The 13,949-nt window shown below is 41.9% G+C and overlaps 1 protein-coding gene across 3 annotated transcripts in view; it reads left to right on the top strand.

Moving 5' to 3' along the window:
• Positions 1–13,508, top strand: part of LOC127450419 (ras-related C3 botulinum toxin substrate 1-like) — a 71,475-nt gene extending 57,967 nt beyond the window's left edge. For all 3 annotated transcript variants that reach the window (XM_051714528.1, XM_051714529.1, XM_051714530.1), the window contains one exon: positions 12,757–13,508. In XM_051714528.1, coding sequence (XP_051570488.1) covers positions 12,757–12,887 — 131 coding nt within the window. In that variant the 3' untranslated portion in view covers positions 12,888–13,508. The remainder of the gene's footprint in view (positions 1–12,756) is intronic.
• The last annotated feature ends 441 nt before the right edge of the window (positions 13,509–13,949 follow it).

Genomic DNA, 13,949 nt, shown 5'->3' on the forward strand with positions numbered 1-13,949 from the left:
TCTAGAGGGGGTCCAATAGAATCTATGTAAAATCTTGAATTGCATAAGGCGCACCCTTGCATCTCTAGATACAGACTTGATGTTTTTTAGAATCCTATCCCACACTCCCTCCTCCAATACCAAATTTAAATCTTTCTCCCATAATCTCTTGAAAGAAGTTAAAGCTTCATCCCCCAGAATAAGTAGGGAGTAATACACTGATGCCTCATGACCTTTTCCAAAAGCAGTAAACACCACTTCCAGAGTATCCGCCGCTTTAGGGGGATGTATGCTACTCCCAAAAATAGAACAGAGCAGATGGCGCAGCTGTAAATACCTACAGAACTGAGATCTGGGAATCCCAAAAGGTTGAACCAAAATTTTCAAAGGATCCCAACACTCCAGTCTCATATAGGTCACCGAACATATTAACCTTCCTCACAATCCACTCTGACCAGCAGATAGGGGACTTATTAATACATAATTTTGGGTTCAGCCATATGCTCGAGGCAACATTTAAATAAATGTCCAAATTAAACACACTGGACACCTTTGTCCATACCGAGTGCAAATTCGAGATAACTGGGTATAATTTAACTTCTCCGATTAGTTTGATAAGCTTTGCAATGGTGAAATAGGGTCAAGAACTTCCCGTTCAATACAAAACCAGGGAGAGGCTCTCTCAGGTGGAAGCGATCAGTGAGCCAAATGTCTGAGACCAAATGCATAATAATAAAATAAAATCTTGGGTAGGCCTAGCTCAGCTTTTTCAATCAGCCTATGTAACTTATTGAAATGTAATCTAGGACGCTTACCATTCCAAATGAAGAACTTCGCTATGCTATCAAATTGCTTGAAATAAGTGAGTGGGACATCTACAGGGAGAGATCGTAGCAGGTAGTTGAATTTTTGAATACAATTCATTTTAATAACATTAACCTTCCCAATCATAGATAAATGTAATGAAGCCCACCTGCACACATCGCTCAAAAACCTTTTTATTAAAGGGTTAAAATTAACTCTAACTAAATCACACAAATTTGCTGGGAATAAAATGCCCAAATACTTAATGCCCTGTTTGGGCCACTGGAAGGCACCTGGCTGAAAACTGTTACTGGGCAGTACACTGTCAGAGTCAAAGCTTTGGATTTAGACCAATTGACTCTGTATCCTGAGAATTTAGAAAAGGAATTAATAATTCTGTGGAGGGAAGGCATAGATCTAGTGGGGTCGGAGACGAATAATAAAATATAATTTGCGTAAAGCAAAAGCTTATACGCCATACCTCCCACCACCACCCCTGGAAAATCATTTTCCTTTCTTATCGCAGCTGCTAATGATTCCAGGGCAAGACCAAACAATAAGGGGGAAAGAGGACAACCCTGCCGGATGCCCCTATCCAGAGTAAAATAATCTGAAAGTAATCCATTTGTTTGTACCGCCGCTACCGGGTGTCTATGAAGTAACTTAATCCATCCAATAAAAGTAATCCCGAACCCATATATTTCCAAAATCTTAAAAATATAATCCCATTCTACCATATCAAACACCTTTTCGGCATTAAGTGAGATGGCAGCGACCAGAGTCTGATCATTCGCCACTGACCACATGATATTGATGAAATGCCTAATGTTATCAGAAGAGCTGCAGCCCTGAATAAACCCAACCTGATCTATATGTATAAGAGATGTCATAACTTTACTTAATCGGTTAGCCAGAATTTTTGACAATATTTTTACGTCTAGCTGGATCAGGGAAATTGGACGATAACTCTTACACTCGCTTGGCTCTTTATCCTTTTTAAGAATCAGACTGATCCAGTCTTGTGTCATGGTTGGAGGAATCTTTTCATTCTTTAATGATTCAGTATAAACTTCAAACAAAAGTGGAGCCAATTCTGTAGCATAAGATCTAAAAAATTCAGCGGCAAAGCCATCTGGCCCCGAAGCCTTGCCTGTAGGCAAGGCCTTAATGACCTCGCCAAGCTCCTCCAAGGTTATCTCAGAATCAAGTGAATTTTTTTGCTCAGTCGTCGGTTTAGGGAATTCTAATTGTTCCACAAAGTTTCTAATATCTTCATCAGTAGACGAAGATATGGAACTATAGAGATCAAGATAGAATTCTTTAAAAGTATTATTAATATCAATGGCCAAGGTAAATATTTTACCACCAGCAGATGGAATGGTAGAAAAAGACCCTCTCTGCTTTATATATCTTGCCAAAAGCTTCCCTGCTTTGTCCCCTGACTCAAAGTATGACTGTCTTGTCCTGAATAGCCAAAACTCCACCACCTGCGACAAAATAGTGTTATATCTATATTTCAATCGGGTCAATTCTCTGAGGCCATTAGATGACATTCAGTGCTTCAGCTCTGCCTCGGGACTTTTAATATTCCCTTCCAACTCCACAAGTTCTTGTGCTTTGTATTTTTTGGTGAATGAGGCATACTGTCTGATCCGACCCCTAAGAACCACCTTAAGTGCCTCCCAAGCGACACAATACAGAGGATAATGAGGACCAATTGGTTTTGATATAAACATTGATTTCAGCCTTTAACTTTGGTTGGAATTCAGGATTTTGCAAAAGGGATACATTAAACCGCCAACTATATGATTTCTTTTTCTCCATATGTGGTTCAAAAGTCTCCAAATATCTGTAAGACCAAGGTATTTACACACCCTGTGAAGCGTCAATGTTGCTCTAGGGGGCTTACACAATTTTGCTTCATTGTGATCAAGGACTGAGTCCTTGGACATCATGAGGGGTTCCAGCAGCTTCTAACATCCCTTCAAGATCTATAAAAAGCCCTGATCATCAGCGTTAGGAGTGTAAATATTAACCAAAATCAACCTTTGCCCCTGAATTTCTGCTAAATCAATAATGACTTCCTAATTTATCTTTAATCTATTGATCCATTTGAATTGTAGATGCTTACTTATCAGTGTAATGACTCCCCTGCTCTTACTTGAGCCAGCACTAAAGAAAACATGTCCATCCCATATCTTCCTAAATGTTCCAGCTTCCTGCAGGGAAAGATGCATTTCTTGAAGAAACACTAGTAGTCATAACCTATACTATGTGTCAAAATGTCAAATTGATTGATTTATGACACCTGTCACTCCTGATTGACAGGTACGTATGTGGTGGCATGTCCTTCCAGGCTGATGGGGTAGAAGATAGTCTGGACATGTTAAAGAATATTGTTTGGACATGATCTTCCTGGGATATATTGGCCAGTTGTCGGATGTCAATGATAGTTTATGGTGTGTTTATGTTAATGATGTCTTACCTCTAACCATTGTTCCTTCCTGGTATGCTTTTCACACCTACATGACTACTTACATCCTGAATTTGTTGTTTAAATAATGGTTTAAGATGCTGTAGTTAAAACACAGAAGACACTCTGCAACTTTCTGTTACACTGGCTGCTCCGAGAACTCCTATAAGTTATTTCCATACTTATTTTAAGTGTACAGCCCTACATGTGGTTTAAATAAAAAAAAGATCTGATTTAAAAATGGCAAAACGTTGTCGGGAGTTAGATGGTTGTGATTAGGGCCAGCAGTTAGGTTTAGACGATGCAACAACAGTGAGATCCCCCTTGAACAGTGCAGCAACACAGAAACATTGCTCTATTTAATTCAGACAGTGGAAGATATGAATAGATCTGAGACTACAACTGGTACATTGCTAGAAATATGAAACATTGTGAGATCAATGTCAGATGATCAACCAGAACCAGATCCAAGTTTAGCATGAGACTGTGTTTTAAATTCTCACCAGGTGGGTGAGGGTACAGATAAACATCCGTATCATTCATTTGATCCTACAGTACCAAATATGGAATTAACCCCCACTGATATTGACATGCTTGTAAGAGAGGGTGGTGATATTGGTGGTTATACTGTGGTCCCGAGACTCAGATTCAATAGTTTGGAAATACGTCGGTGTATAAATCTGCGTGTGATATCTGCCACAAACTTAGCAGCCTACACTATATTTTTGCAGGATATTTTGTCTGAAATAATGTCATTTACCAGACAGTTGGCTGGGGATGATGGGTTAACATACAGTAACATTGAGAGGTCCTAGTCTAACCACTGATGTTAACACTGTCTTGTCACCTAGCAATGATTACAGTGTGGATGTCTTCACAAATCAGGTTGAAAAGATAATGCAAAGTAAATCTGATGTGCGGCTGATGATAGTTTGGATCTAAATGTGACTATAGCAAGGAGTACACTTTTGCCCCATCAACACTTCAAATAATCTTTGTTTTGCAATCTGCTTGGCACATTTTCTAAACCCTCAAAAACCACACACAGGTCTAGAACCTGTAGCAGCGGCGATGCAGAAGATGGCAGGGTATTCAGAACAGCATAAGATAGGGTTTAATGACATCACACAGTTTGAACATATGTTACACATTAAAATAGTGGTCTTCCATAGGTCATGCACTGGTGTGTTGGAGAAGTATACATTCAATGACGCACATCATCAGAAGACAGTGTTCTTGATCCTGCACAATGGCCACTATTTTATGATTAAGAAGTTGAATGCATTCATAGGCACTCCATATGTGTGTGACTACTGCTACCAGGGTTTTACTAACCGTAGAAATCATCGTTGCAAATACGTCTGCAATATCAGCAATGGTCCTGATTGGTATAAGTGCCCCGTCAAAACAAAGCAATGCAGGGACTGTTTGCAGTACTGATGATGCGCATAAGCAACCACCATTAGGTCAAGTTTGCACAGTGTGCTGTTACAAAATACTGCCAATAATGTAATAGACGTTATCATGTCAGTGCCACCAACCCCAAACCACACAAGTGTGCAGCTGAACGGTGTATCCATTGTGGTGAGGAATTGATTAATGACAGTGTACATCAATGCTTTATACAACCAATAAAGCTCGAGACACCTAGCGACAAGTACATATTCTATGATTTTGAGACACAGTATGTAAATGGTTAACACGTTGCAAACTTCATTTGCGCCATTACATTTAAAGGGGAGGAGTTCACAGCCGCTGGTCCAGACTGTATAGAATGACTTTAAAAGGTTTAGACATCCACGTTATCAGAATTTCACATGGATTGCCCACAATGCTTCTGGTTTTGATAACTTTATACTTTTGGAATATTTCACAAAAGCAGGGCTCACACTTAAAATCATGATGCAAGGATGTCGGCTAATTTTAATGTTTGACAACACATTCAAACAGCACTTTATTGACAGTTATTCATTCATCCCTATGCGTTTGGCCATGACATCTGCTGCGTTAAATCTAACCTGCGCAGAGAAAGGTTATTTTCCGCACAATTTCAACAGATAAGAAAATTAGAATTACATAGGACCATACCCGAACAGATACACTATATTGCCAAAAGTATTCGCTCACCCATCCAAATAATTGAATTCTGGTGTTCCAATCACTTCCATGGCCACAGGTGTATAAAATGAAGCACCTAGGCATGCAGACTGCTTCTACAAACATTTGTGAAAGAATGGGCCGCTCTCAGGAGCTCAGTGAATTCCAGCGTGGTACTGTGATAGGATGCCACCTGTGCAACAAGTCCAGTCATGAAATTTCCTCGCTACTAAATATTCCACAGTCAACTGTCAGTGGTATTATAACAAAGTGGAAGCGATTGGGAATGACAGCAACTCAGCCACGAAGTGGTAGGCCATGTAAAATGACAAAGCGGGGTCAGCGGATGCTGAGGCGCATAGTGCGCAGAGGTCACCAACTTTCTGCAGAGTCAATCGCTACAGACCTCCAAAGTTCATGTGGCCTTCAGATTAGCTCAAGAACAGTGCGTAGAGAGCTTCATGGAATGAGTTTCCATTGCCGAGCAGCTGCATCCAAGCCATACATCACCAAGTGCAATGCAAAGCATCGGATGCAGTGGTGTAAAGCACACCGCCACTGGACTCTAGAGCAGTGGAGACGCGTTCTCTGGAGTGACGAATCACACTTCTCCATCTGGCAATCTGATGGACGAGTGTGGGTTTGGCAGTTCCCAGGAGAACGGTACTTGTCTGACTGCATTGTGCCAACTGTGAAGTTTGGTGGAGGGGGGATTATGGTGTGGGGTTGTTTTTCAGGAGCTGGGCTTGGCCCCTTAGTTCCAGTGAAAGGAGCTCTGAATGCTTCAGCATACCAAGAGATTTTGGACAATTCCATTCTCCCAACTTTGTGGGAACAGTTTGGGGATGGCCCCTTCTTGTTCCAACATGACTGCACACCAGTGCACAAAGCAAGGTCCATAAAGACATGGATGAGCGAGTTTGGTGTGGAAGAATTTGACTGGCCTGCACAGAGTCCTGACCTCAACCCGATAGAGCACCTTTGGGATGAATTAGAGTGAAGACTGCGAGCCAGGCCTTCTCGTCCAACATCAGTGTCTGACCTCACAAATGCGCTTCTGGAAGAATGGTCAAAAATTCCCATAAACACACTCCTAAACCTTGTGGAAAGCCTTCCCAGAAGAGTTGAAGCTGTTATAGCTGCAAAGGGTGGGCCGACGTTATATTAAACCCTATGGATTAAGAATGGGATGTCACTTAAATTCATATGCGTCTAAAGGCAGATGAGCGAATACTTTTGGCAATATAGTGTATTTCTATGGCTATGAGACAATGTCTGACAAAGAGAGGGCTCTGTTTGATGAGTGGTATGTTACAGTCTCAGGTAAAGTGTTTGATTTTAAAAAAGAACTTGCTGTATGGCAAGAATTCGCTTTGCTCAGGGATGCTTGCATGAAGTACCTTGATGAATTAATTCAGTGTACCAAACTTGATCCGTTTAGATACACCACTTTAGCAGCATGTTGTATGGCAGTGTATAAAACCTACTACCAAAAGACACCCTAGCTCTGACCCATAACAACGCATACACCAGTCAGAACAAGACATACTCAATCATTTCCATTGAATGGCTTGAATATGTTAAAACAACACACGGCGTAGACATTCAGCATGTGTTAAACCACGGTGAGATGGTGATTGGAAAATACCATCTTGATGGTTATTATGGAAAGGACAGTGTAAAAAAAGTTTCTCGAATTCAACGGCTGTATGTTTCACAGGCATGAATGTCGTTATAATCCTAACCATTTACACCCATTATCAAAACTGCCTTATGGCACACTCAGAAGACAGTTTGATGACAAGGTTGAAATTTTAGAGCGTGCATATGGGTTGGAGGTAGAAGTGATGTGGGAGTGTGCTTGGAACACTGTTAAACAGACTGATGTTGATGTAATGGCATTTATGTTCACTTACACACATCCTGAAAGATTGAAACCACGCAACGCTCTATTTGGTGGTCGTACTAACAAGTACAAGCTGTATCATAAAGCTGACCAAGGGGGAAAAATACGATATGTTGACTTTACATGTTTGTACCCCTTTTGCCAGGCCAAGAAATGCTAACCCATAGGACACCCCCAAATAATTTTCAAGGATTTTGAGCCTCTTGCAAATTATTATGGATTTGTCAAAGCCACAGTACTGCCCCCGCGAAAACTGCTTCACCCCCGTCCTTCCCTAAGACTGGTGGCAAGCTTATATTTCCGCTCTGCCACACATGTGCAGAACAGCAGAGTCAGACCATCCCGTTTAGACACACTGATGAGAAAAGGGCTATTTCAGGCTGCTGGGTCAGAATCGAACTGTTAAAGGCTGTGGAGAAGGGTTATGATGTAATGAAGGTGGACAAGGTATGGCATTTCCCTCAACGATCAGAAACATTGTTTTGTGATTATGTTAAAAAAATTTACAGTTCAAACAAGAGGCCAGTGGATTCCCCACACACGTTGTGACAGATGCAGACAAATAATCTTACATCGACGATTACTTTGAGAAAGAGGGGATTAAGCTGAATCATGACAAGATAAGTCTTAACCCTGCACGCTGGTCTATTAATAAACTTCTGCTGAACTCACTTTGGGGCGGTTCTCTATGTGTCCAGCACTTGGAACCTCTATGTGGAACCAGCACAAAAAGAAACAAAAAGGCTCACAGTTTCCTCGGATGGTCAAGTGAATGTTCAGTGAGTCAGTCCATTCGCCTGCAATGTGAGTACCACAAAATAACGTTCTCAGTCCATTGACTTTATGAAGGACATCGCTTGCAGGGGACATGTAAATATTTTGCAGCCATCCTTAGCATCTATTCTCAATTTGGCCGTGAACATCATGTGCAAAAGTGACCTTCCGTTGATGTAAGAGTTTCTTGCAATCCTTGAATCGATCATGTTTCTCTTTTGTCAAATTCGCAAAGTCTGGGAACAAGAAAATGCTGTGGTTCTTCCAAGAAAGCCTTCCTTTACTTCTCGCCTCACGTAACACAAGATCTTTATCGGATGATCTTAGAAATGTGGCCAGAATTGATTGGGGCCTGTCTCTCTCAGCGGATCGCCGAGCCGGAACCCCGTGAGCTCGCTCGATTTCCAGCTTATGGCCTGTTATGTCAAGCAGACCCGGGAAGAGCCCATCCAGGAATTTCACCATATCCCAACCTTCTTCGTCCTCATCAATGACTCCAGATAATCGATCCGTTTCTTGACATCGCCCACTCTTGTAACCACCTCGGTGAATTTCGTCTCCATGGCAGTGATCGATAGACGTATTACAGCAAGATCCTTCAAGTCAGCAACGACCATCGTCAGCATTGCCAACATGTTCAAGAATTCTTGCCGAATTTCCCTCACTTCTCCAGCCAAATCGGCTCCCTGGCTTGCAGCCTGCTGCTCAGGGGCATCAGCTTGAGCACGTAAGTGTCTGTTAATGTCTCCGGAGCCCGAGGATTTTGAATTCTTTGACATATTGTCTTCCTAGAACAGTTAAGGAACAGGGTGTGTCAAATCTCACCGGTTTATGACATAAAAAGTATTAAAACTAGCAAAGTGCGTAGAGCTTGCCATTCACATGTCCGAACCTCGCATGGCATCACATGACTCTTGAGTTAAATTAACTTTGATGTTTTTGTGTTACAGGGATAAATTATGAAATTCAGTTATAAAATTGAAATGGCTTAATTGGAAAGAATATGTAACAATGCAAAAATTATCTTTCCCCTTCTGTCACTCACTCGACGTTGTGTTGATGTAGTGACACTAGGGGTCGCTTTTAAGATCCCCAAACACTTCAGATCTTTGAGAAAAGGCCATTGAGAATTGACGAGTGGAATTTGCATGCCACTCCCCCGGACATACAAGTATAAAAGGAGCTGGCTCGCAACCACTCTTTCAGATTTTTTCTTCGGAGCCGAGCAGTTGTACTATCAGCAAGCTGAATACTACTGCTGTTCCATTCACCTCTTAAAAAGCTTTTACCTCCGGGTATGAGGCAGGCCCGGCTGCCACTGGAGGTGATTTGGGGGCTTCAATGGGCGCTGCTCTGCTGGGTAAATCCCCATGGACCTCCCATTCTCCAGCATGCTCGTTTGCCCCCCGCGAGTTCCGAGAGGAGACCAGCTCGCCCTTAGGCCAGCTTAATGTCCATTTCGGTCTGGGTGACACTCACATAATCCTGAGACCCCGGCTGGGCTATATGACCAAGGTTCCCACAACCCCCTTCAGGGATCAGGTGTTGAACCTGCATGCGCTGCCCCAGGAGGAGGCAGACCCAGCCCTGTCATTGCTGTGTCCGGTGCATACTATGCACATCTACTTGGATCACACGCAGAGCTTTAGACGCTCTGAGCAGCTCTTTGTCTGCTTTGGTGGACAGCGGAAAAGGAACGCTGTCTCCAAACAGAGGCTTGCCCACTGGATCATGGATGCCATCGCTATGGCATACCAGGCCCAAGCCGTGCCCACCACTTCGGGAATACGAGCACACTCCACAAGGAGTCTGGCATCCTCGTGGGCACATGTGCAGGGCAGCAGGCTGGGTGACACCCAATACCTTCACAAGATTTTACAATCTCCGGGTTGGGCCGGTTTCGTCCCGTGTTCTGTCAGGTACGAACAGGTAAGTTCGGGAATACGGACAGCTGGCCGGGTGTATCGCTTGCGTATAGTGCCTTTCCCCTCCAAAGAGGTGAAGATGTGCGCTTCTTTTCCCATGTGAGTTCACGAACCCGTGAACCCTGGATGTCCTTCCTCCCTAGCCCTGTGGCTTGCGAATTCAGCAGAGGAATTCCCAGCCAGAACCAGTACAAGTGCTAATATACCCTTACTGAGGTAGGTGCTCCACAGGTGCCGGTTACTCCGGTAACCCCCTGTGATGTATTTTCCGCAGTACGGTCTCCCTGTTGGCAGACCTGCGTCTCCCTTCAACAGAGCCCTCTCTGTCCCGGTCGCTGTGTTTGTAGAGCTGCTCCCCTTTCAGGCAGGACCTACCACCGCACCTCTTCCATGTGCGGCTCTGAGCCCACATGATGTGCTTGCCACATGTTACCCCCCTGGGCAGGATGTGGTCTCCACGGGGTCTTTTCCCCCTGAAAGAATAGGATAGGAAAAGAACACCTTCCCTGGTGCATTTATTGAGCATTAAAATAGCCCCAGCCGAATAACTGAATACTCTGTGGAGAGAAAACATGGAGAGAAAAGGCTGGTGTGGCCTGCTTCCATACTAGATACATCTCTTATTCCCCCCCGGGATGTGGGGAACTATACAACGTTTTTTGGGGCACTGGGGGAGGCTACGTGCAGACCGATGCACCTGCAACTACGCATGCAGCAGCTTGCTTGCACCGGCACCGGCAGTCCACGTAACACGGTTCAGCTAGTTGTGGCATTTCATATAGGGGGAACATCTTGGTTACTGTTGTAACCTCTGTTTCCTGATGGAGGGAACGAGATGTTGTGTCCCCCCTGCCACAATGCTGTACTACCCACTGAAATGGCCGGGACCCTGTCTCGGCTCCTCAGCACAAAACCTGAATGAGTGGTTGCGAGCCAGCTCCTTTTATACCTGTATGTCCGGGGGAGTGGCATGCAAAATCCACTCGGCAATTCTCATTGGCCTTTTCTCAAAGATCTGAGGTGTTCGGGGCTCTCAAGAGCGACCCCTAGTGTCACTACATTGACACAACATCTCGTTCCTCCATCAGGGAATGGAGGTTACGACAGTAACCGAGACGTTATTGTATTTGAGTAATTTTATTTAAAAGTATTTAAAAAATGTTATGATTTTAATTGATGTGAATATCAGTTAAATTATCTTTGTAATTTTTTGCATAACATGGATACATTGATTTACATTTTATTTATAAAATGTGCTTAATTGTCATAAAATTGGCAATACAATATATATATACTCCCCAAGCTTGTGTGTGTGTGTGTGTGTGTGTGTGGATATATATCCACACACACAGGCAGCCAAAATTTTGGAATAATGTACAGATTTAGCTGTTTCGGAAGGAAATTGTTACTTTAATTCACCAAAGTGGCATTCAAATGATCACAATGTATAGACATTAATGATGTAAAAAAACAGCACCATAACTATTTGAACTAATTTTGATCAAATCTAGACAGGCCCCATTTCCAGCAGCCATCACTCCAACACCTATCCTTGAGTAATCATGCTAAATTTCTAATTTGGTACTAGAAAATCACTTGCCATTATATCAAACACAGCTGAAAGCTATTTGTTTCATTAAATTAAGCTTAACATTGTCTTTGTGTTTGTTTTAGAGTTGCCACAATATGCAATAGACTGGCATGTCTTAAGGTCAATATTTGGTCAAAAATGGCAAAAAAGAAACAGCTTTCTCTAGAAACTCGTCAGTCAATCATTGTTTTGAGGAATGAAGGCTATACAATGCTTGAAATTGCCAAAAAAAAAGATTTCATACAAATGTGTACACTACAGTCTTCAAAGACAAATGACAACTGGCTCTAACAAGCACAGAAAGAGATGCAGAAGGCCAGGTGTGCAACTAAACAAGAGGATAACTACATCAGAGTCTCTAGTTTGAGAAATAGACGCCTCACATGTCCTCAGCTGACAGCTTCATTGAATTCTACCCGCTCAACACCAGTTTCATGTACAACAGTAAAGAGAAGACTCAGGGGTGCAGGCCTCATGGGAAGAATTGCAAAGAAAAAGCCACTTTTGAAACAGAAAAACAAAAAGAAAATGTTAGAGTGGACAAAGAAACAGACATTGGACAACAGATAACTGGAAAAGAGTGTTATGGATCTTAACCCCATTGAGCTTTTATGGGATCAGCTAGACTGTAAGGTGCGTGAGAAGTGCCCGACAAGACAGCCACATCTATGGCAAGTGCTACAGGAAGTGTGGGGTGAAATGTCACCTGAGTATCTGGACAAACTGATAGCTAGAATGCCAAGGATCTGCAAAGCTGTCATTGCTGCATGTGGAGGATTTTTTTATGAAAACTCTTTGAAGTAGTAGTAGTAGAAGTTCTGAAAATATTTTTAAATTGTAATAGTAATTTTACACATTATTAATGTCCTGTCTGTACATTGTGATCAGTTGAATGCCATTTTGGTGAATAAAAGTACCAATTTCTTTCCATATGAGCAAAATCTGTACATTATTCCAAACTTTTGGCCGCCAGTGTGTGTGTATGTATGTGTAATATATATATATATATATATATATATATATATATATATATATATATATATATATGTGAAATTTAAACATTATGAATGGACTTAAAAGCTTTCATGAGATGCACCCATTTAGTGTTTCCAGCTTAAGTCATCAGTCTCTTCTCATAATTCACACTTGAAATCAATTTACATGCTGAAATATCACTTGTTAAATGACACTTGTCTTCATCTCTCAGGGGCTGTGAAGTATCTGGAGTGCTCAGCACTCACACAGTGTGGCCTTAAGACGGTGTCTGACGAGGCCATCTGGGCCGTATTGTGCCCTCCTCCTGTCAAGAAGAGAAAGAGGAAGTGCTCCCTGCTCTAGAGGAAACATTGCTGTCATCCAAACTGTATTTAAGGGGGAGAAGTTAAAAGTGAGACCATGTTTTCATTTTTCAGTTCCTTCCATGTAACTACCAGTACAACTTTATGTTCACAAACTTTTGGATTCTCAACCCATGTCCCTTAGTAATGTAAAAGGTATTCTGATCATACATGTTTGGTATCATTCAAGAGGTCTCAGTGCAACTGGTAAAACGGTCTCATTCCCTTTCAGAAAGGTCAAATCACAAGTAAGATTTAAGATCTTAGTAAAATACTGTATTCTATCAGGTGCATGCCCCTCCCAGGTCTCTCACAAGAACCATATGCTGTATGCAGAGTAGGTGTATTCTTTGTAAACATAAAACGACCTACTCAATTACAAGTTTCAAAGTTCTACTTACAACCCCCTAAATTGTAAACCAAATCCTGATATAACAATAGAATCGTTTGGTACTTAAGGAGAGATGACAAAGGAGTTTGGGGAATCTGTAGTCAGATCTCCCGCACAATTGCTGTGTGTAGTTTTCTCTACCAGGTATGCAATTCTTATTTCTTATGTTTAGATAAATGTTTGAATTTGACTTATTATTGTCTAATTGGATTTGATGAATGTATTATTTTACCTGGTAAATAAATTGTTACATTTGAGTTTATTTTAATTTACCCTGAAATTATTGTCTTTAGTAGATTACGTTAAGTCCATGTTTCCGCAAATCTACGACCAGGTTAGTAGCGGATTAAAGATCAGCTTTGGGTGGAGCATGGGGCACACCGACTGAGACTTTAGAGCTCCGACTAATAAATTGGCATTAGTTCAAGTGTACTTAGAATGTACAGGCTCGATATGGAATTTCCGTTTAGGACAACATGAAGTTGATCAACCAACCTAAATAGGGTGAATTCTAAACCTCTGGTTATTGTAATATTGTACATAGGACACTATGGCATGATTATATAATTTTTAACTTGGGTATTGTTGGTCTATCTTTGTGAATTTAGTGGTCATGACCTCTGTGTAGAAATAATGTTACTCTAATTAAGTGTCTACTATCTAAGGGGACTA

This window comes from Myxocyprinus asiaticus, chromosome 13 (assembly GCF_019703515.2).
Source record: "Myxocyprinus asiaticus isolate MX2 ecotype Aquarium Trade chromosome 13, UBuf_Myxa_2, whole genome shotgun sequence".
In the NCBI taxonomy this organism is placed as follows: Eukaryota; Metazoa; Chordata; class Actinopteri; order Cypriniformes; family Catostomidae; genus Myxocyprinus; species Myxocyprinus asiaticus.